We start from the raw sequence: 25,301 nt of genomic DNA, 5'->3' as shown, positions 1-25,301 counted from the left end.
CTGCTACTATGCGGCAGTATTCCCCTCAGAGCACCAGGGTCGGCAGCAGTCCCCTCAGAGCACCAGGGATGGCCACTAATCCCCTCAGAGCACCAGGGTTGGCCACTAGGCGGCAGCAGTCCCCTCAAAACCAGTAGTCCCCTCAGGGCACTAGGGACGACCACTAGGCGGCAGTAGTCCCCTCAGAACCAGTAGTCCCCTCAGAGCACCAGGGTTGACCGCTATGTGGCAGTAGTCCCCTCAAAGCACAAGGATCGGCCACTAGGCGGCAGAAGTCCCCTCAGAGCACGATGGTCGACCACTAAATGGCAGTAGTCCTCTCAGAACACCAGGGTTGGCCGTTTGGATTCCGACAGAAGAAGAGCATTGTGCCTGCGCCGGGAAAGAGGCGATGAGCTACATGTCTGCTTTGACATAATCTAAACTAAAGGATAAAGGAAAATTCAAGGTAAATACGTCGGTTCCAAATCAACACACACACAATACGGGTAAGCGATATTCGAGCACGTTTTTAGGCAAATTAAATTGAAGGTGGGGAATTGTGCCATTTTAGTTGAGTTAGCTGACGGCTAACAGGTTAGCTCATCGTAGCTCTTAAAACGACCAAAACACGAGGACCCGCTTTAAAAAGACCGGTTTAAAAAGACACTGGAGAGATGACTGTCGTGTTTCTAACTTAAAAGCGGTAAGGTTACCAAATATCTAGTATCAATAGGTATAATTAAACCTGTCATTCCTCATCCTGGCGCCCAGCTGACGGCGCCTTGGTGAAGTTAACCCTACATCAAGGTGAGCTCACCATAACCAACTCTGACTAAACCGCCTTCACCAAGCTGAGTTCCCCTTTGTGTAGGTTTCGAGAAGAAGTGGGCAATGTAATACCTGTACTGAAATATGCCGTGTTCATTTCGGATACAAAATGTGGCCGTCTAAACATAATTTAAGTTTGTTACCTATTCCTAGGAAAACATGTTTGTATAAAGAATGACCAGCTGTAAATGTATGGCTTCATTTATAATTTCACAATGTAAACAATCGTATGTTTTTGCAGAATTTTTTGGGGAGGCAGCATAGAGCCTGGGGCGGAAGCTATCAACTAAAGGGGGCGGTGTTACGTCCTGTTTATTTACAGAGATATTTCACATAAATAAATTAAATTGCTCGAGTGAATTAAGATTTCAGAAGGGGTTGCTGACTCCAATTCTACAGTTGCCAGTCCTACAGGGTGTTGATTGGAAAACATTAGACACATTTCACGAATTGACTACTGTTGGGTGACATTGTGTTCGCTAATTACACGCTAACAGATGTCAACAGCCAACACGATTAGTTGAAACAAATGCAAAAGCTCACCCAGATTTGGCCACTTTAGATATTAATCTTAAACCTGATATGACAACTGCATATATTACAATATATATAAATGTATTTTCGTGCAACCATGACATGACGGTTGCCTAACGAATGTAAACATTATTTGATATCATTCCATGCCAGGTCTCACAGAATTGTTTGGTTGAGGTTGTACGTGAACCAGCGACCCTATGGTCATGAATCCGAAGCAATACCACTACACTATGTGGACGTGTCGAGTGCTAAGGGTATTTTGAGAAATATAAGTATTTCGTTGTTGGAGTTCTGGTGAGCCTGGTTGTTCAGGTAATATGGCATTAGTATGCCCTAAAAACTGGTTTAACGGAGGTAGACATATCAAAACAATCACCAACCGTGTTTCTAAAGCATACTGTGTCAAAGCCCACTGTCAAACCGACATTTACGAAATTACGTGTGTACCGCTTTAAGGCCCAGCCTGCTTTGGAGACGGTACGCGAATCAGAAAGGCAACTTCAAAAAAAATGTAGAATCAATTTTTTTTTTTTCAGATATAGACTTGGAATTTGGCATGGCTACACTATGGAATCTACTCTTTGTAGCCATATTCGACAGCCGAGCCTAAGTTTTTGATACAATTTTAGAGATGTTTTAATATCGGAGATATTCAATTATTTCACTTGTGTGAAATAAAGGAAATAACATCTCTGCCGTCTTTGGCCTTATTACTATGAATTTCCCACCATATAATCCCACAGTCACCTCGTACATGTGTGCCTAGTTTGAAGCTTTTCCCACTTTAGGCACCAAAGCAGTTAATGTGTGGGTGTTTGGTCAAGTTGTAGCCATTGCATTAAGTCTTGATGATCTGACCATATGGGTCAGGCTCTGAAAGTTGTTCATCATGACGAATGGTGCATGTTCAACAAGTTTCATACATATTGTACTTTCCTAGTGGAAATGGCAGCCTTTTGAGTATGTTGCACTTCAAAGGCTTGTTATAGCGACACTTATTGTTCATTCTGGCCCCTCCTTGTTATCCCTAACTAATTTCACGTGTTATAACTTTTGACCATGTAGTTTTTGAAATATGGCAGATTTTTTCTGGAAAAAAATAAAATAATACTAACGATTACAATTAGGTTCCTACGGATTTTGTAGGACCCCTAATAATACTGACAATTAAAATAGGGTTCCTACGGTTTTAGTAGGAACCCTATAACCCTAATTAATCTTACATCAACAAAAGTCATTCTTATTTAATTGAAGAAAATGGCCAAACTGTGAATGGGAATAATCTTGAAATAAAGCCGGTATTCTTATCCATCAAGTTGATTTATATATTTTTTATCTTACAGAGTTATCAAGACACCAGTTTCATTATTATGCGGGAGCAACACACAGGACAGCCAGAGAGAAAACAAGGTATGCTACTATGCATCAGGCTACTCCCTGAACTGTGAAACGTATCAATACAAAGGTGCAAATGCACATTCCTATTTTCATAATGTAATCTATCCACTAAATATAAAATGTCGATACTATGAAACCCAGCACACATAAAGGCAACATAATAAGCCTTATATTTTAAAAGGCTGCATTATTGACAATTGCTTCTTTTTCTTTGACCATTTTCATGTTGTATTATATTAATGGAACTGCAGAATTATAACGTTTTATGCTGCTAAATTGTTTACGGAAACCTTTCTGGAGTTTTCTTTTAACTTTGCAAGACATTCCTTGTTTAAGTTATCCATTTCTTAAGTTTCGAAAATAATTTACATCAAATTGTGGTAACCTTTAGAACTTGGCTATGGCTACGAAGAAAAAGGCCACAGAAGAACAAATTTCATCTGGATCTGTTTGATTGAGAATCTCAATGGCCAGTATTTTTGCATCAAAGAATGTTGCAGAACAAACTTTTATTTATGAACACAACTAACAATTAATATTTGAACAAATCAAATGTGTTTGAATATGACGTATTTCAACACTTAACTGCTGACCCTGTCTAAAAATAATTTGCGATTCAACCTATCGAAAACTCGAAAATTTCGCACTCTGAATTTCGCGATTTTCACAACTCTAGCCATCTGGAAGTTCTGCTCAAGTTTTAATTTGTCCATCCATGGAATTATTATATGTTTCTGTTGCCCCGCTGATACTTTGCAGGATTGTGGACGGCATTTTACAGACGTAACACGTACGTTTGAGCAAGCATTTTTAAAACATTTAAAAACCGAAACCTTAAAGGAATCCCGTGGAATTAGTCATGTCTCGCCGGAGAAGCCACAGCTCGTCTCCAGGAAACTTCTCCCGCTCCTGCAGCAGTAAAGATCCCAGAGATATGGAGAGGAGGATTTTTGTTGGGAATCTGCCCACATCGGACATGGAGAAAAAGGAATTAGAAGACATTTTCAGCCAATATGGAAAAATAATCGGTCAGTATTTGGGGCAATGTTGGTGAAGAGTACATACATTTTTATTTTTGACTTATCTATGTCTGGTAGGATATTGCTTGGTTGTTAATAGAATATTTCAACTTTTGTTTTTTGTATTTGCTTTGTATATCTCTATTGTATGCATCAGTGTTTCCTCTGTGGCCATTTATTCAATACAATTTTAAATGGTTTTCTGTGGATTCATATTCATTTAATCACACCACATTCGACTTTAATAGAACAAATAACGTTGTATAGCATATAATCATTATATAATCTATTTACCTGGTTGAGAATAGAGTTGTGAAAACGGGCGTATGATGGTTTGATCACCCGCACCACTTTTGTCCTTCAAGTTATTTTTCTTTTGGTAGTGGTGGGTGAATGCAGAGGAAACACTTATGCTTTTTCAGACTGTTTTAATTGGTTTAAGGCCTTGCAAACCTAAAGTATGACCTGGAAAGTGTCCAACTGAACTCGTCCTTTTACAGGGGTGTCCATGTTCCGTGGGTTTGGATTTGTGCAATTTGAACGTGTAGAGGAAGCGGAAGCTGCAAAGGCGGGCCATAAAGGTCGAATATTTAAAGGTTATAAAATAGGTAAGACCAAACAATCATAGATGTGACTGGCTCAAGAAGAAGCAATCCTTATTGGTATAATCAAGGTATGGCAGAGCAGCAAATAAATAGCGAAAGGAAACACTGTAGAACAGATGTACAATTATTCAGGCCTATATGCATACAGGAACATTTATACCTTCTTAAATGTGATTGCGAAACAAGTATCTTTGAATGTTTCACCCAGTATTTCATATGCAATAAATAGAAACCGTAACAAGCTGTTCCAAAAAAGTTGTATCTTGATTGTTTTTGTGTGTGTGTGTGTGTGTGTGTGTGTGTGTGTGTGTGTGTATGTGTGTGTGCGTGTGTGTGAGAGAATTATGCAAAAAAAATTGAAATTAAACGTGGAATTCTTTAGTAACACAAAATTTGGCGTAAAACCTCGATATTAAATCCAAGTACTGTGCCATTAGCTCCAACAATACATCCATTTTTGTCTTTTATAAAGTAACAATTGGAAAGTCGCCGTTGACGACAGAAAATATTTTTCTTCTCGATTGCAGTCATGAGTTACAAGCAGATATGCCTGCAAACTTTCAGAAATTTCAATCGTACAATTTTGGATTTTTCGGACATGGAATTCTCAAGCTGATTTTCCTTTTGGATCATGGAAGTGTTTCCCGTCGCCAGTCCCATTTTAGGTGAAAAGCAGGCATGGTAATTGTTGCTATGTAAAGTTTGGATTGGTTTATTTTCAGATGTAAATATGGCCGTGGAGGGACGTCAACCTAAACCGCAATCCCGGCCGAGCCCTCCACGAAGGTAAAGTAACGCAAAAAGAAGAACTAGCTCGGAGCTCTGGTAGTATCAAATAAGAAGAAAGTGTCCGGAAAGCGCTCTGTGGCTAGGACAGTATATGGGCCATGTCGACATTTTATTTATCTTTGCGTTTTTAGAGGTGTTGAAATAAAGCAAAGAAAATCAAGAAGTAATTCCAAGTGTCTTTGTCTCCAAAGATGTTTGCTTTCCAGTTTTCTTATTTTTTTTGCGATCAGAGTTGGCCCCAAATTTCTCTAATTTAAAAATAACTTGCTTCACAAAAATCTTCAAAGTTGATGTTTGACTTGAACAGTTTTTTCTTCTTTGCAAAGTTTTTTTTTCTTTTAAACATGAAGTATCAGTTGGATTTTAACTGAGTGTAATAACAATGGTGTTTTGCAAAAACAAAATCTATACATCAGGAACAACGAAGTCTGAACTATGATGTCAGTTTTCCGTGCCTACTAGGTTTTTCAACGACGTCAACTTGTGTTGGTTTATGGATCACCGAATGTAGCCAACAGATTGAATGCGTGGAATTATCACTTAACTTTACGATGGCATCAGTAGAATCGGTCGAGGAGCTGCGCTACAAAGACCACATGTGTTGGAAGTGACCGTCTTCAATGGCAGCATCTCTAATGATTCATGCATATGTGATTTAACCACAGTCTTGTGTGTTTAAAAATCCTTAAAGACAAAGAAACCTGGCATTCGTATTGCACCAGTCTCTCTCAACTGCATTTGAGAAAAAAAAAACTGGAATGGAGAAATGCGATTAGTTCCATAAAGGTTAGATTGGATCATTCCAAAATGACTCGACAAGATTTTTCGATTTTAACGTAAAATAAAATGCGCTTTTTGGCAGATGTTCCTAAACAGGTTCAAGACCTCAACTAAAAGTGAGTTGGCATCGGCAATCCTCTTTTTATTAATGGTGTCTAAAAGTTATAAAGCTATTGCTGCAAATGAGTGCGTTCACAAGGAAAGAAAAAAGCCAGTGCTCAATACGTTACGTCTGGGAATTCAAAATCAACATTTATGTTCTCCTTTTGTCCTTTGTGTTTTTTTTCTGTCTTGTCACACAAATACACACAAGGCCGCCTCACTTTTGTCCTTTCGGGCAAACAAAGACATCTGTATACCTGAGGGCGCAGTTATTGTTGTGCTTAAAACCAACCAAAACACCGGACCACAAAAAGAAGAACGGTGCAGTTGCATCCTAACCTTTCTTTAGTATTTTTTTTCCCCATTTCATAAACCGATGGTGGTTCATTGGGTAGTTGTCTTGGTCTTATTGTGTTGATGTTTGCAGAGGACCGTACGGAGGTTACGGAGATGGCAGGGACAGCCGCCCACGCTCTCGCTCTCCCATATACGGCCGAGACGCCCGAGAACCCCGGGACAGCAGAGAAGCACGGGAGCCCAGGCCTGGGGGTCCCCCACGGGACCACGATGACCGCTACCGGGGCTCCGAGAGCCGCGAGAAGGACCCAAGAAGCGACCATAGGGCAGACCCAAGAGGAGACCCCAGGGGAGACCCCAGGGGAGACCCCAGGGGAGACCCCAGAGGAGACCCCAGAGGAGACCCCAGAGGAGACCCGAGGGGAGACCCGAGGGGAGACCCGAGGGGAGACCCTTCATTCAGGTAAGTGTTTTTAATTGGAACGGTTGCTTTGAAATTGGAGTACAACTTGACTCTAATTAGTTTTTTATACATATGCTATGGTGCTTCCCTCCCCGACTTCCAGATGTCACTGGCTTAGACTATGACTGTTTTGAGTCTCAGCTTTCATATGGCATATAGTTTGTGTAGATAGCATGTGTATTGGATGTGTATCGGATTGGCAATTTCCAGCCCAACTATAGACTAAAAACCACCCAATCAACCAAAAACCTGTATTGCCAGAAAACCGATTCATCACATACAAATACACACCTGAACGCAACCTGATTATTAACTATGACTTTATATGGTATCCAAGGAACCTCATCTACTCATGCACACAATTCCCATAAGGTCTGTGTAAAGAACACACTGAAAGCAGCAGAAAATGGGTCTTTCGTCAATGAGATGACATTACACACAACAAACTAAAAGGCATGTATAAGACCAATGGTGAGCACAATAAACACCTGAATGCAACCTAATTGACTAACTAACTTTTACGTTACACACACGCATGTGTGCAGGGACACAGCCACTTGAACTATGTTCAGTCACCGCCAGCTCGACTAATTCATCATGGATCAAATCTCCTTCAGTGGCACATTGGTCTGGAGAACTCATGCTGCCACTGGTAAGTTCCGCTTAGATGTGCGCACTCGGCATGCAGAGAAAAAAAAAGTTTTGCGAGTAATCACGTGAGCGACTTTTTTGATCGGTGCTCTTGGGGTTCTCTGAACAAGCAATTTTTTTGCTAATATCGGCCGATCGATTGAGAGGCCGCGGTTCAGATCGGTGAACTTAAAACAATTGTTTATTTATTTCTATTTCAGATATAGACTTCGGACATAAATTTGGTATGGCCCAGTATACTCTGGAATCTCCTCTTAGTAGCCATCTTCGATAACTGAGCCTACATTGTTATGATGCAATGTTATAGCTGTTTAAATGTGTTGTAAAGCAGTTTACAAATGCATAGATTTCACTTTAAATTGTATATCTCTGCCATCTTTGGCATTATCATTATGAGATTAAGACCATTTTGTCTGACTGTCACCTGGTACATGTGTGGCGAGTAGGGTTGAGCACCGAAACTCGGTTCCAGTAGGGAACCGGTTCCGACGTAAACAGTTGTTACGAGATCGAATAAGAACGCACATTTCGGTGCCTCATAACGGTGCCTGACTTTTTTTAACGCCCCCCTGCCCCGCCCCCATGGTGTTGCGGCGTCAACTTGCGTTCGTGCTGGGCGGTATACCGGTTCACACCGAATAACGGTGTGTATTTTCATTAGGATATGATTTTTTTTATATACCGCCATACCGGTGTATTTGATTACACAACGTTCGGAACGCAGCGCCGCGACCCTGTTTCAAACGGGACCCTTTTCAATGTTGAGCTAAACACGCATGGTACGACTATGACTGCGATATTATTTGTAGGTCCATGACTGCGAGGCGTGGTATTTCAGGCCAACTGGAGTGTGTCACGGCTTTCAAACATATAAACCATAAAGCCTATGGGTGCCTCGAGACTCGGGACAGACTTGTCAACGGCACCACTTACTTGATGTTCTTTTGATTGAAGATTGGCAGGTTGTAGTGGGTGCACGTGTGTGTGTGTGTGTGTGTGTGTGTGTTGCGAGCGAACGTAATTTCAAAGTAACAAACAATTAAACAAACTCAAAGCCGATGCATGCATCCAAAACTATCTGTTCAAAACCAAATAAACAAATCAAAAACAGAGTCGCTTATTCGCTACAAATACTTTATTTTATTTTCAAAACTTGGGAACTAATACGGCGTGGTACCGAGCGGTTGAAAACAATGTTGGCGTCTCCTGTGGCCTTGCGCACCTGCGTTATATACTTAATATGTCTTTGGAAGTAGCCTAATGTTGCGCCATGCACACAAGTGTAAACGCGAGCAGCATAGCTGCGTGCCTGCCTGCTTTCAACATGTAATTATTATTATTTGTAATTTTTATTATTTAAAAAATATATATCATCAGTCACAGCACTCACAGCAGCCTTTTCTCTTCGGGTAAATCAAGTAATTTAATGCCAACCAATGCTAAATCTTATCATATCAAGTAGGCTAGCAAACGCCGTTGCCATTCAACTCAGTGTCCGCTGACTTTCTGCTTAATGTGAAACTCATAACAAGTAGTGCATGTATGCAAGTGTGTGCGGTTTCGCTTTTTTAAGTACCGGTTCGAGAACCGTTTTAGCACTGGAACCGTTTAAAAAGTACCCGAGTAGGCACCAGTATCGGTTAAAACCCAAACGATACCCAACCCGACTTTCTGCTTAATGTGAAACTCATAACAAGTAGTGCATGTATGCAAGTGTGGGGGGTTTCGTTTTTTACGTACCGGTTCGAGAACTGTTTTAGCACCGGAACCGTTTAAAAAGTACCCGAGTAGGCACCGGTATCAGATAAAACCCAAACGATACCCAACCCCAGTGCGAGTTGGCAGCTTTTACCACCTCTGGCACCAAATCAGTTTGAGTGTGGGTATTTGGTTGTGGTCACTGCACTATTTCTAAATGTTCTGACCATATGGGTGACAATTGAAAGTTGTTCATGACGAGTGGTGCATGTGTACCAAGTTTCATGGATATTGCACCTTCCTAGTGGTAATAGCAGCCTGTTGGAATGTTGAACTACCATGCCTTATTATACCGCCACTTGGATTATTCTGGCCCATCCTTTTTATCTTTAACGAGTTCTACAAACCAGATTGATCAGAAAGAAAATAATATGGATACTTAGGGCTGGGCGATATGGCTGAAAACTGTATCACGATATAAGTGTTTCATATCGGTCGATATCGATAATTATCGATAATTTGTATGACCTACCGTAATTTTCGGACTATAAGCCGCGCCTTTTTTCCCATTTTGCGATCCTCCGGTTTATATAACGGTGCGGCTAATCTTTGAACTTTATAGCTAACGGCCACTAAGCGACCTCCTAGATCTATGGATTTTACAGGTTACCGTCCACCAACTTTAACTCTATGGGCTCTATGACCAGTCAGCGCCCCCCGACCTTTAAGCGGCGGGCTCCAGCGCGGCTTATATATATACACACATCATTCAATTTAGCTGCTGCGCTTTATACTCCGGTGCGCCTTATAGTGCGGAAAATACGGTATTTAAAATAAGGACCAGGAGAAAAACATACAATTTTATTTTATTATTATTTTAATTTTAATCTTGACCTTACTCTGGTTGTAGGCAGACAATGGAAATGAATGTAAACAACACAGCTATGGAAAACACTCAAATAAATACCATCACAATGAAAACTTAACAATTATCAATAACAAAGTGCTTAACAAAAATAAAGTGTTACAAAAACATGTGCAAAGTGTAAAATGTAAACATATAGAAACCTGAGACCCGAGAAGAACTATCTACATATATATTTTTTACTGCAAATTTAGTGCAAAAAAGTTTACCCTCTGGTGAATAACATTTTTTTTTTTAAATATATGCAGTGTTTAGTAAACAAAGAAGAACTTCAAGAAAAACTGAGGTAGACTTAACCTTAACATCGGAACTAACGTCGGAACTAACGTCGGAACTAACATCTGAACTACTAATATATATTTCACTCAAGGTTTTGTGCTAGGAACACCAGCTGGTTGACCTTCTCTGGTTTTAAAGCTGACCTGGTGCATGTAACAATATTACCCCCAGTACTAAAAATTCTTTCTGAGGGGCTACTGGTGGCTGGGATGCATAAATACTTTTTTGCCAGCTGAGATAATCTTGGGAAGTTGTATCCATGGAGCCTCCACCAGTCCAGGGGTTCAGACTCACTGTCTGCATCAGGGCACATCAGGTACCTTTCTAGCTCACTCTCCACTTTTTGTTCTTCAGTGAGAGGCAAGTCATCTTCATCTTGACTCTGCTTTTTGAAGAAGCTCCCCAATGACCTGCGTTGCTTCTTCACGCCCAGTGGTAGAGGTGGTTCAGTGGCAGCCGCAGCTCCTCCTTCTGCACCTTGGTCTGCTGCTCCCTCAGAAGCCCCTGCCTCTGACTGGCCTTCATTCAATGCCTCAGACACTGCTCTCATTTTAATGGCCCTTACCCTCTCTGGTCTAATGTATTGGACTTTAAACCTGGGGTCCATCAAGGTAGCCATGTCAAGGAGATCGTCTGTGTCAGGGCCAGCATACTTCTCATCAAGATAGGTCATTATTTTTGTTTTCATCTCTTTTGTGAGCTGAGTGTCTTCCTTGTTTAATTTAAGCAAATTGGTGCGGAACAGGTGGAGCACAGACTTCACGTAAGACACTGTCACATATGACTCCCCAGAAAGGGAGTCTGTGAACTCCAGGAGAGGAGTTAAGGCCGCATTCATGGACTCAAGGACCTCAATGTCCTGCCACGTTGGGATCAGGTGCCTGTTGTTTTTGTCAGCAGACAGAACGTCAATGATGGCCTTTTGTTGCTCTAGGACCCTTGCCACCATCTTTTGTCTCGAGCCCCACCTGGTTGGTGACTCTGTGATCAGCTGGTGTGTGGGAAGATTGAGACGTTGCTGTGCTTTGGAGAGTGCACTCTTTTTCTTCCATGAGTAAGAAAAGGCAGAGACCACTTTCTTGCAAACACCTACAGCCCTGTCCACTCTTTTGTCCTTTCCTGCGGCACCTGCAGAAAAAGAATGACAGCGTATATTACAGATAATAGATGAGGTTGAGTCAGTCAGTAATTCAGTGTAAAGCTGCTTTCATGGATAATAATAAAAACTCAATATATTAATAATTATATCATCTTAAGAATAATTATATCATCTTAATGTATTGGCTAATAAAATCAATACATGAACCAACATGGATGAGTACCATCAAAATGACAATGGTAGTACAGTAATTTTTGGACTATAAGCCGCGCCTTTTTCCCATTTTTCGATTCTGCGGCTTATGTAACGGTGCGGCTAATCTATGGATTTTTACATCTAACGGCCACTCGGAAAATTAGTATTCGAAGCTTGAATCAGTATTCAGAGCTTCGTTGTTGTTTTTTCATGTACTGACGTAACCAGAGCGAGGGACGCAAACTATAAGCGTCAGCGACACCAAGCAGAGAAGCGAGAGAGGTGGAGGAAGAATAGATATCTTGTTTCCCTTTACTTTATAACACAACATTAGCGGGATCTCGGGAGGAAAAGTAATACTTAGCGAAATGCAATCCTTAGCTTAGTTGTTTGTTTACGTTCGCTGTACAGCGCCGCGCCAATCAACTGACTGGCTTGCTGCCGAGCGTGAGCGTCTTGGGAATACCCGGTCAATATAATGGATATAATATGGGCACATAAGACAATCGATTTTCGGTATTTGTTATGGATTTATTGTACAAATTCCCTGGAAAGATGCACGTTCCAGGATGAATTGAAAAGCTCCCGTAAGGGCTGAGATGGCAGAGGACAGCTGATTTGGAACGGAACAACAGCTGTTCGCTTTCGCGGGGAAAAACTAAGGAACTTCGACCTACTTAGGCATACTTATTAACGTTCAAAAGCTATTAAATCTTCAACAAAATATGCAGATACTGTCAAAATCGGTTCCAGGGAGTATATAGGGATTATTAATGTTGTTTTTTTCTGGAACGAGTATTCGAATATTCGCTCGAGTATTCTTAGCCTGAAAAATGGCACTCGGGCCAGCCCTAATGGTAATTAAACATAAAAAAAACCTGCGGTTTATAGTCCAGTGAGGCTTATATATGTACACATCATGCAATTTAGCTGCTGCAGCTTATACTCCGTCCGGTGAGCCTTATAGTGCTGAAAATACGGTACTCACCAATAGCTGAGTGCAAACGATGGCCAAAACACTGTAGCCGGGTCCAGTCGTTCAGTGAAGTTGCTTTCACTACATTTGCCCCACTGTCTGTGGTGATGCACACCATTTTTTCTTCATTTAGAGACCAGGTCAACAGTGCCTCCTTCAAGCCTTCTGCTATATTTTCTCCTGTGTGATCGTCGGGGAAATATGCCGTTTCGAGGCATCGGGTTTTCAGATTCCATTCGTGGTCTATGAAATTAATGGTCAAGCTAATGTATGGCTCTGAAGTACGGCTTGACCACAGGTCAGAAGTTGTGGCAAAGTACCTGGCCAACAGGATTTCTTTTTGCACAGATTCTTTAAACATCAGATTCAGTTTGGGAATGGCAGTCTTAGAAAAGTACTTTCGCCCTGGAATCACATAGCGTGGGTCAAGCACGTGAAGGAGATTTTTATAACCGGGCTTCTCAACGGTACTGAGCGGAAGCATATCCTTAGCTATGTGATATGCCACTGCCTGGGTTATGTCTCTGTAGCGTTTGGAATCTTTGTCATAAGGCACTGATGCCGAGTACCTCTCCATGGTGGTCTGCTGCTGCTTTTGCGGCGTTGCATTTGTAGACGTTGTTGGCCGTTTTTTTATACGGCTGTGCTCCAAAGGGTGAGAGCGGCTAAGGTGGTAAAATAGGTTTGTTGTATTCCCAGACTTGGTGGGGACTACGGTTTTACATAATTTACAGACAACTTTAGTCTGACTACGGTCTGACTTAAAAAATCCAAAGAACTGCCATACTGGCGAGCTGACACTTCCATTTTTGTCGATAATTTCCTCCCTCGTTGCGGTACTCATCTTTCACATCTGACAGCACGCTGTTTCAGTGTAAACACGAGACAACGAGAGGGCGCAACCAAACGTGATACTGTTACATGATTGGCTATTAGCGTGTCACCCCATACGTTGCTAAGTACCAGTACGAGTGCCTTTGTTTGTGCAACCAACGTTGCTTCGCGACCTCTCGTTCAAAGCGGAGCTAGAAATAGAATTTTTTTTCCGGTTTCTTACAACGAGGAATAAATACAATATCGAAACGTTCTATCGAACACATTTTTCATTGATATTGATTACGTGTCTATCGCGATACATATCGTTATCGTTTTATCGCCCAGCCCTATGGATACTAATGAATGCAATAGTGTTCCTACGTTTTTCATAGGACCCCAACTATAATGATACTGATTAAATACAATAGGGTCCCTAAGTTCTTCATAGGACCTCTAATAAATAATAACAGGCTGTTATGGTAATGTATTCTTGCTCTTTAATTGCGATTAGTGCTGATACGAACCACATTTTTTGCGCCAAAACCCCTTGGCGCGCATCACAGTGCCATTACCACTCATTATATTAAACACAGAAAAAGACCTAAAGCCATCACATTAGCACTCATTATATCAAACAGATCAAGACCTAAAGTCATCACATCACCACTCATTATATCAAACAGATCAAGACCTAAAGTCATCACATCACCACTCATATCAAACAGATCAAGATCTAAAGTCATCACATCACCACTCATTATATCAAACAGATCAAGACCTAAAGTCATCAGATTACCACTCATAATATTAAACAGAACAAGACCTAAAGTCATCACATTACCACTCATAATATTTAACAGAACAAGACCTAAAGTCATCACATCACCACTCATTATATCAAACAGATCAAGACCTAAAGTCATCATATTACCACTCATTATATTAAACACAGAACAAGACCTCAAATCGCCCAGCCTGACGTGGCGCTCCGTGGCTTGCTGGTGCGCGTCCTGCTTTACATTGAGGGCGTATTCACACCTGCCTTGTTTGGTTCAGACTAATCCAAAAAATCCCTGGTGCGAATCAGTCCATCAATCCCTTTGGGCTGGAGCGAATACAAACCATCGAACTCTGATGCGGACCAACAGTCGGGCCGAGAACCAGCCGGAGAGGTGGTCTCGGTTCGCTTCCAAACGAACCCTGCTGCGTCCAATCTCACTAATGTGAAAGCGAACGCACCTCGGTCCGATCCAGTTCTTAAAACCATACGCCTCTTGAACATAACAGGCTCCCGTTGCCGCGCGCATTATGGGAAATATTGTTTGATTAGCGGTAGCTCCAAGATTAACAGCACATTGTCGGAACGTCGGTTGAAAATGAGTTGTGGCTCAACATGAAGCTAAGCGAAGACGGGATGTCTTTTGGATATTTGGGCAGACGCCCACATAAAGTATGCTGGAAAACTCGGCTCAAGAGCGAATCAGAAAGCCACTGAATTCCTCCACGCAGAATCTGAGTTATATTGCAGTATTTCTTTTTGAAGCTTTAGTCTATTGTGTTTGAGTGCCCTAAATCTTGTTTTTATCTTGTTTTTGTACCAATTTGACCGTTTCTGAAATTAAACGTCTGGTTGCGACAGCCCTATGTCACAATGTGACGTGGTGGACTTTCTACGTATGTGGATGTGTTACCCTACATTCCCTACGTATGTGTGTACTCCAGCTTGTTCCCAGCTGCCTAGTGTGGACCATGAGCCGTAAACATCGGAACATCACAAACAATATTGCCTATATGCACTTCATACACATACCTGATTACACTTTAAACTGCAAACAATTCTTTGGCAAGACCACAATGTGATTATTTTGGTGAAAAGAATAGACGTCAGTAGAACATAGTGCAGCAATAAATACGTTATACAATTGTTGTACACATTTTGCTCCTCGAAGGCTTAGGTTGAGGGAAATGCCTTGGGTGGGCCGCCGTCGCTTTCAATGCAGGAAAAATCCTGCAGGTACTGAACAGATATTGTGCTATGGCATAGGCTACCAACTAATAATTCACTAAGTGGTAATTACTTTATATCAGGACATTTATTTCCTTTTTCTGGCTTTTGAATGGTAATTGTAAAAAGACACACCTTGTGAAGATATTGTTTTGTTTGCTGCTGCTGTGTGCGAGCCGAGGGTAACGTCCATGGGCACGCCCACTGACCAGCCCCTGCGTGCAAGGAGTATGACTGAGAGTTGATGCTGCTTGTGTATGTGCAAGTCCTTTCGTTCAAAGTATTTTTTTTCCTGCATATTTTCTCTTTTTTTTTTTTAAATAAAACTATTCTTTTTTTTTTATATAAAAGTATCGTTACTAAAAAAAATAGCGTATCGTATCGTTTTTTTGCGTGAGGGTATCGTGATACCTTTCTAGCATCGGTATACCGGGCAACACTACTGTGTAGAGCGTGTAGGAGGAGGGGGGGGGGGCGTGATGCTTAAAGTATGCAGCAGAAGTTGCAGTGCTTCACATCGTAGCCCATTGAAGATAGCAGGTTAGGCTTCCAACTCCGTAATGCTGACTCTTTTTTTGGTGATATCAGTACTGCATTTATTTAGACTAGAGTGTCTGACCTCTAGTTGTAATTATACCCATAGCAATTATGTAGAAACCACAATCGATAATGTAACAAATTTCTGAGTGCACAATATAATAACATTTTGCCTATAATGTTACAACGTACAACATTTTGGTTCACCTATTACATTATAAAGCAAGCATAATAATTTTCTACTTATAAGCCGTTTTTACACATTTTGCCGCATTTGATTATCAGGAGATTCGACCCTGAGGGTGATTCACACTTGATGCTTTTATGCGGACATCGATGTCGTTTAGACATCAGTAGAATCAACGGGGGGTTTAGGGGGCTGGGCTTGCAAGGGGTGGGATATGACGTAGGGTCTAAGTTAACAAGAGGCGGGATAAGTGTGGCCGCTGTCACTGTAGTTTGTTTTGATTTGACCATGGACAAAATGGAGGCAGAACCATTCAGCGAACAAAAGGCAACAGGCTGATTATAATTTAGGGGGCCACTCAATGACATGCAGAAGCGTCATCAACACGCCCACTGAAGTGTGTTGAGAAATACAGACTTTCTACTCCTCATTCACATATAAGGTAATTTACATTTCCTATGGAGAAAATACTACCTCAGGGGTAGTATTATTCAGGAGATTTTCAGGGTACAAATGTCAGGATATGTTGTTCACACATACGGCTCATCAGGAGTATAGCAGGACAAAATCAGGACTTACACGTGTGTCTGAAAGCAGCTAGTGTGTGAGCATTTGATTACATTATAAAATGAATCAATTTATGGGTATCAGGGGTAATTGTTCAATGGAAAGTGTAGTATACTATGCATGCAAATCAATTATTCAATAGTTGTTACTGTTAATCAGGGCTGAAAAGTGCATTGATATTTTAAGCAACTACTATTGGTTAGTTGAAAATAATAATTATGATTGAGATTAAACATCTCTTCAAGTGTCCGGGCCAAGACAGGCAGAATATCACAAGACATTTCGGGAGGCTCAAGAAGGGGAGTAATATTAAGTTTGAGCAACAAAGTGTAAAGACATTTCTGGAGGCTCAAGGTGGAGGGTAATATTAAATTTGAGCAACATAATGTGGTCTTGTGGTGGACTCTATAGACATAGTCAGGAGTCAGGAGCAAGGAGTGTACTTGCTTTCTACTTTTCTCTTCTGATCTGTATTGTGCGTATTAACTTTGTAAACAATAACTGGAAGATCGTATCACTGTCTACATTTGAAAAAGGTTTTCAATGCCAGACTGATGTCCAGAGAGAAACAGAATGTGAACTTAATTTAATTCAAAAAAAGATTGTCATTACTATTCAATTGCATATTGTACAGGTTTGGCTGTCATTTGGAGCGCTGTACGTCCAACAGGTTTTCAATGATCTGTGAAGGACCACAATGTTAAGTCTCTCAGACCTATTACTCAAACCATTTAGTGAGGGTTTGAGGATTATAGGATTGAAACCTCAACTAAAACTCAACTGTTCTAGGAAGGGGTTTAAAAAATCCCTACTGAGGACAGAAGTTCCAAAACCTTTTTGGTCAAGTTTTGTATCGCTAACGTTTTTTTTCTATATAATTTCTAGTCGCCTTGATGCAGATTAGAGATCGACCGATATGTTTTTTTCAGGGCCGATACCGATTATTAGTAGTCAAGGGGGCCGATAACCGATATTTGGAGCCGATATTAATTTACAGAAAAAGGGAAAATATTGGTGTCAAAATTTTGAATAATACAAACTCCAACACTTAACTTCATTTAAATGCCTTTAAGCATATGTTTAATGGCTCCCTAAAATTTTCCTGAACTGAACTGAAATCAGTTTCTGCAGCTTCTCATGTGGCTCACACACACACACACACACACACACACACACACACACACACATCGTGCTTCCCTGCAATAAAACTGAATTTTACTCTCTCTCTCACACACCTTACTTTTATCACTGACTATTTCCGTATCGATATTATCAGCAACCTTGTTTCAAGTGATTAAACCGTTAAAAAACACTAAATAGCCTACAGCATCTTCACTTTAATAATCAGTGTTTATCATAGGAACAGACAACTGCTGCTAACGTATTGGGCCTCACAGTAACGTTAGTAGTCGTGAGTTGTAGAGTTTCGCTAGTCTGCGGAGCGTCCAGCCTTCACCTTAAAGCCTAAGGGCTCGAGGGGCTCCGTGGTTACGCAGTTGGATAGCGCATTATGCAGTTGTAGAAGTATAACCACCGCTTAACGTGCTTCCCTGCAATAAAACTGCACTGAATTGAGTTTATTTGGTTTTTACCCTCCCACTCACTCACACACTTCTACTATCACAGACTATTTCCATATCGATATTATCAGCAACCTTGTTTCGAGTGATTAACAGGCATGCCTGGACGGACTGCAAGTGAGCAGAGCTGCCGCTTATGTTTATATAACGTTAATGGGCTCACAGTAATGTTACTAGTAGTTGTGAGTTGTAGAGGACTGGGATGTTTATGACAATTTCGGGAGAGTCTGCTGCCTTAACTTACCTCGAAACCAAACCAGGCAAAACCTTTTCTCCTCTCCGCCGTGTGTGTGAGCACTGTGCATGCACAGCTTTCACTGCTGATTGGCTGTTACCCGTCATGGCTCTGCGTGTAACTAGAGTGTGTAACCAATCAGATGGTGCTGTGGGTGGGACAATGCTGGAGACAGCGTAGTGACAGCAGACAGAGAGGCACGGCTGCATCAGAGCCAAAATAACCCAGTTTTAAATTGATCTCTTATCGGCCGTCGGATCAAAAAAAAAAAGGCTGATGCTGATATGCGTCAAAATGCCGAATATCGGCGCCGATAATCGGCCAGGCCGATAATCGGTCGATCCCTAATGCAGATCAAGAGTGCGACCGGTTTACAAATGATTCATTTGGCACCTTTGAAACTCTCCCCTATGACCATCATTTGACATTATGTACCCAATTTCCCACTCGCCAAATCTGTAATTTAAAATAAAAATACAAATCCGACCTTCCCTCACCTGTCAGTCAGAACTCCTAGTTGGTAATGAATATAGGGAAGGTTATTTCTTTGTTTATATGTTACATATTTTATGTTTGAATTGTGATTTGACCATTTTTTTGTTACGTTTTTGTAGGTTTTGATTATTGAAAATGTATAAATATTTATAGTTTATAGAGTGTTTGCTATTGCAGATGCATGTTGAATGCAGATGCGATCGATGTGGCCCCTCGCTGGTCTGTAGCATCGTCGGTCGCTGGCGTTACCCTTTGCCAGCAACTTTCTTGGTCTATTATAAAAGGATCAATCCAATGTTTTGCAGGGAGGAGTATGACCGATACTACCGCGGTGCAGCTGCCCCCGACGACTTCTACCGCAAGAAGGAAGATCCCTACAGAGACTCGTTCAGAGACCCGTGGAACGGACGGCGAGACCCAGAGAGTACGTGTTGGCAATACAAGGCTTCCAGTCCTAATGAAACGCATTCCCTTGTATTTAAATATATTTATGATGCATTATGGGCATGTAGGACCAGATGTCCTGTTCCGCATGGACTTGAATCCAAACCGTGTCTCCAGGTCAACTCTTTAGACATGAAGCACTTGAATCCCTTCGATTATCTACAATCCCATCCCTTCTCAGCACCACATCATATGAGGCTTCGTCGCAGTGGTCACAACATGCTGGTCCCGATGCCACCACTCTTTTAGCATTCTCCTTTTGATGGAACTTCCAGACCTCCTCATTTAGATGCGTGACACCAAGGCAGACCATGTCCCATAATGGATGTTGTTGGTGCAGTGTATTCATGTAGTGAACAACGTTTAATGAATTAACAAGTTCTTGCATCCCTAATATCAGTATCCCTAATATCAGCATATCAATGTTCCTGATTGCAGTGCAGAGGGTTTTTTACGTGCTGGAATATTCCTCAATATTGTCCAATATGAAGGATCAGGAGTTCAGTACCCATATGTATATGTGTAGAGTTAACGCTGGTCTCTCTAGGTGAGCCTATTGTTCAGTATCACTGTGTATATGTGTAGAGTTAACGCTGATCTCTCTAGGAGAGCCTATTGTTCAGTATCCCTGTGTATATGTGTAGTGTTAACGCTGGTCTCTCTAGGTGGGCCTATTCAGTATCCCTGTGTATATGTGTAGAGTTAACGCTGGTCTCTCCAGGTGAGCCTATTGTTCAGTGTCCCTGTGTATATGTGTAGAGTTAACGCTGGTCTCTCTAGGTGAGCGCGGGCGGCCCGAGGACCTGCGGCGTAACGAGCTGTACCGCCAGTACTTTGAGGAGCTGCAGCGGCGCTATGACACGGAGCGGCCCGTCGACTGCTCCGTCATCGTCGTCAACAAAGTGCAGAAGTATGTCCGCTCTCCGGCCTACGGCCCAGTCTGACCCATGGACCTGTTCACTAGGGTTGGGGATCACAGGGTACCTTACCATACACGGTGCATGGCCCGCCATACTGAGAATATGGCCATACAGTGATTCCACAATAATCAATATTGCTAGACAATCCTTTAACGAAACATCACAATATAAGTCTTAACGATGAATACAAAATGAATGTGAAAAGGAAAAGTGCTAGATTTCGGTCTTTATTCACAGTCCAAACTTGAGTTTTCACTTACTCTGATTTGGTGAGTTAACGTTCCGTTAAAGTTTCCTTCATTCATGTGTTGAGAACCACCTGGAGACGCAGGGAAATCGATTTGGAGTGCCTTATTTTATTAATTAATTAAAATGTCGATAATGGGGCAATATTTATTTTCCCACACTTCAGGATAAAGGATAAAAATGCAAAATAAATATATATCTATATTAGTAATGCGCGATATAAACGATATACGATATAAACGATTAAAAAATGACCTACGATAGAGATTTTAATTCTATCACTCTATCGCGATAATGCATGTTGATGACGCAAAATACAATGTTTAATATTTGGTTTGGTGCAATTCCTTTTCACATTGCAATTTTCGCAACAGTGCCAGAATTCGTCAACAAACCTGCATGTGTAAAGAACGTTAACCCATTTGTATGGCTGCTGTGCGGCCATACAAATGGGTTAATGGTAAACACGCATTGATGCGCAATCCGGTCTTAAAGGTAAACACGCACAGATGCGTGATCCGGTCTGAATGGGTTAAATCATTGGACAAAAAGGTCTGGGGCGTTGTAAAGCGTTAAAGAAAAAGGGGGGGCGGGGAAGCACCGGTGAAAGTAAACAATCATGGATATCCAGCGTGATATTCATTGATCTGCGGACTGGTCCAACTCCTTCTCCCTCATCCTGACTCGGAATGTGTTAAATGCATCGGCATTTTTAAGTTATGTTTTACAGCATACTTTTTACTTGCTTTTGTCGGACCGTCGGGTGGTGGCTCAACATGGAGCAAAGAGGAGACGGAATGTCTTTTGGATATCGGACCCAAATATCCAAAAGATGTTCCGTCTCCTCTTTGCTCCATGTTGAGCAACGTCTCCGATACCACCTCTCCGGCTGGGTCAACCTCCTTTTGATGGTTAAAAATATCACGTTATCGACAAAAATCTTAACAATCAATGATCGATCATCAATTAATCATGCCCATCCCTAATTGTCAGTACAGTGTCTGTTCCTTATCTAGAAAGACACCTGTTTTTCCTGTTCTCTGCATCTTGGGTGGCCTTTAAGAACCAAGGACTTAAACTAAGTGTAGTGCCTTTTAGAATGGTTTGCACTAAAGAAAAGAAACCAAATACTAATTTTATTTATCTGCAACATTATGTTGTATGATTACAGTGTTTCACAATAAATGTTCTCGAAATGACATACTATATTTCTCTTTTTTTTAAATACATTTAGCAGTTTGGCTTTCCTTAGGGTCTATGTAACCTGTTCTGAAACGGTTATTTTATGATTTTATATCGTGATATACATCGTTATCGCAAGAGGCTGCAATGTATATCGCAATATGGATTTTAGGCCATATCGCCCATCTCTAATCTATATATTGATATTTGCCGCCAGTATATGGATTCTGGTATCGCATGAAGAAGGGCGACGCTATATCGCCGCGTAGATATTCTGTCACACCCCTACTGTTTACCAACGCTGCCTGGAGGTCTCCCGCCACTACACGGATCGTAGTCATTTCATATACCCCCTGTGTGTCCGTGTGTGTGTCTGTCCGTCTGTGCGTCTTTCTGTTTGCAACCCAACTGTAGGGAGTATGCCGAGACGGTGGGCAGGAAGGTGAGGGACCTGGGCATGGTGGTGGACCTCATCTTCCTCAACACGGAGGTGTCCTTGACGCAGGCGCTGGAGGACGTGGGGCGCGCCCGCACGCCCTTCGCCATCATCATCACCCAGCAGCACCAGGTGCATCGCTCCTGCACCGTCAACATCCTGTTTGGCACCCCTCAAGGTCAGCGCCACGGACGCGGCCTAAGCATCCCCGCTGGGCACTAGTTAGGACATGAGTTTGTTTCCGTTAATCCGTTAGTTTGTTCCCGTTAGTTTGATTGTTGTATTAGTACGAGACACAGAGCCTTCCAAATCACCAGAAAAGCTTTCCACCGCGATTCTATGCAATTGGCGCTTTGATGGTCAGAGAGTAAATGTCCATGATATAAATGTGTAGTTTCCTGGTTGCAGAACACCGCAACATGCCCATGCAGGACGCCATGGTGCTGGTGGCGCACAACTACGACACCTTCAAGGTGGAGAACCGCGAGAAGGAGCGCGAGGAGATCGCCAGGAAGGCCGCCAAAATGGCGGACGACGTTCTGGTCCGAGAGGCGGACCGAGAGGCCCACCCCGTGTCCCTGCTAACCGCCATCACTCTGCTCTCCGAGAACAGGTGACTAACCCCTGGTCGCTCATCAATCTGGGAGGCTAGAGCGGGTTGGCTGCTAACCGGAAGGTTGCTAGTTCGATCCCTGGCTCCCCTTAGAGTGGTGAGGTGTCCATGAGCGAGACACCTCACCCTAACTGGTCCTGACGAAAAAACCCTAAATGTGAATGTCATGCGTCTCCCCACCTGGTAGGTTTGTGACGCCGGAGGAGTTGGACAGTCTAATCGCTTACTTGAAGGACAAGAGGCTGCGCTTGGTGCGACCCAGTGCAGACCCACATGCAGGTGTGTAGCTCCACCCCCGGGCCCAGCCCCGTTAGCTGGGCAGGAAGGTGGCGCTGAGGCCCCCTCCCCCCGCGGGAACCGACCGCTCTGTTCCTCTCTGATGGATGAACTGTTTCTGCCTCCACAGCGGCTATCCACCCGCCTGCTGCGGCCCCCCACGTGGCGCCGGCCCCCCACGGCCACCCGGTCCACGCCCCCGTCCAGCAGAGCCACACCGGCCTGCCGCCCCCCTCGGCCCCCCAGCCCAGCGCCAGCCCCAACCAGCAGGAGCTGCAGGCCAAGATCCTCAGCCTGTTCAACAGCGGCGCCGGGGGGGCCCTGCCGGCCGGTGGCCCCAACATGGCCCCCCAGCCTCAGACGTACGGCTCCATGGTCCCCCAGCACGGCCTGCCCAGCATGTCCCACTCGTCGGCCGGCCTGCCCGCTCCCTCCCAGAACCCCCAGGTGCTGGGAGGTGGCCGGTCCTCCATGCCCCTCGCGGGGCCCCCTCCGCCCGCCGGGGCCTCCGGCTACGGCGTGCCCCTGGGCCGGGGCCCCGCCCCTCCGCTGAGCCAGCGGCCCCCTTGCTCCGCCTCGGGCATCAACTTCGACAGCCCCAGCGTCAAGAAGGCGCTGGACACTCTGATCCAGAGCGGGCCGTCACTCAACCACCTTGTCAGCCCACAGCAGCAGCAGCAGCAGCAGGTGCCGGCCCCCAGGGGCCCGCCGGGCATGGGCCAGCCGCCCCCCATGTCAATGTACCCCCGCCATTACTGAGGGCCACACAGCCAATCAGGTCGCTTCTGACTGATCGGGGGACACAAGAAGTACAACTATGATGATTTGATTCACCAGCTGTGTGTAGACCAGTGTTTTTCCTACGTGTAAATGCTTTTACCCTTAGTAGTTTAAACCCTTTGTTTTGTTCAGCTCAGTTGATGTGTTGGAGCCTGTGTAGTTGTGATTGTTCTCATTCGAACACGATGAATTACATGTGTACAGAAGATGTGAGATGGAATCCTGAGTTGTTTTCAAACCATTAACCGTAGTCGGTGCCGTTATTTTTATGTTTTACATCATGAGTTATTATTTTTCTCCAGATATTGTCCAAAACATGATTGATGACTCAAACACAATTAGTGTAATAAAATGGTATTGGTTTATTGCATTTTGTGCTGACAAATCTATAAAATGGAACGGTATCGCCAGAAGCCATAGAGATATAGAAGCATTTGAAATGTAAGATAAAACTACTTTTTTCCTTTTTTTTTTATGTACCATGAAACACAATAGAGAATACACTTTTTTTTTAATTAGAATATTTAACTTACACTGACACAAAAAATAAACACCTCCACATTAACTGTACTTGATTTATTTACACAAACCCCCACCCAACCAGTCACACCCCTCCTAGCAGATACGAGTGCACTTGTACATATACACCCCCACAGAACTGAAAGGAAACAACTACATCTTTTACCCTAAGACTAGGTACACAATCCAGGAGGGTTAATGAAAGGTTTGGAATGAAAAAAAATTGTCATATTCATATATGCATTTCTATAGTTGTGTTTGTTATAATATATATATATATAATCAACCCTACATCCATCTCAACTGTTTGTACAAAATTGTACCCCAAACTGCAGTGAATTAAAGACAAACCCTAAGTTTCAGGATCCCAGGAAAGCAAGACTTTTTTTCAGAATCATTTAAGAATGACTGTCTTTTTAGATTAATACAATATTTTAGTGATTTGCTGTTCATTAGAATTTTTAGGTAAACCTTGACTAATCTGAAACACCCGACTGTAGATTAATTTCAGTGTGGGCTTTTCTATATAAAGAAAAGGGTTTAACATCAAAATATTCTGGCATGCCTTTTAACCTAGCGTTCCTCAGAGTTTGTATTAATTCATCAGAGTACTTTATCGGAGCACACATCACTTATGTAGGTCATTGAAATATACTTTGGTAATGTATCTGCAGATATATCTATATATATAATTTGACACAAACGACACTTAATGTGAACTAATCTTTTCAACAAATCTACCAAAAAATAGAATCTTGTACTGTAACTTAGGCTCTACTCATTCATCTTGGATACACATGGCCAGTCAAAAAGAAAAAGGTAGCAAACGATTCATACTAC

At 42.5% G+C, this 25,301-nt stretch overlaps 1 protein-coding gene across 2 annotated transcripts; it reads left to right on the top strand.

The window, feature by feature from the left end:
• Window positions 1–376: 376 nt before the first annotated feature.
• ncoa5 (nuclear receptor coactivator 5) lies at window positions 377–24,826 on the top strand. 2 transcript variants are annotated; one of them, XM_079741589.1, is made up of 12 exons: window positions 377–448; window positions 2,691–2,757; window positions 3,505–3,773; window positions 4,265–4,372; window positions 5,092–5,155; window positions 6,468–6,800; window positions 19,351–19,469; window positions 20,270–20,399; window positions 22,252–22,451; window positions 22,682–22,886; window positions 23,074–23,165; window positions 23,293–24,826. In XM_079741589.1, exons 3-12 carry the CDS (start codon window positions 3,605–3,607, stop codon window positions 23,919–23,921), a joined length of 2,049 nt encoding a protein of 682 aa, XP_079597715.1. In that variant the 5' UTR covers window positions 377–448; window positions 2,691–2,757; window positions 3,505–3,604; the 3' UTR covers window positions 23,922–24,826. The 2 variants fall into 2 exon arrangements, with proteins under 2 accessions (XP_079597715.1, XP_079597714.1); XM_079741588.1 differs by having other exon boundaries at window positions 22,249–22,451.
• The last annotated feature ends 475 nt before the right edge of the window (window positions 24,827–25,301 follow it).

Source organism: Pollachius pollachius, assembly GCF_949987615.1.
Source record: "Pollachius pollachius genome assembly, chromosome: 8".
Classification (NCBI taxonomy): Eukaryota; Metazoa; Chordata; class Actinopteri; order Gadiformes; family Gadidae; genus Pollachius; species Pollachius pollachius.
The sequence above is the reverse complement of the archived record's forward strand: the minus strand, read 5'-3'. Positions and strand labels throughout refer to the sequence as shown.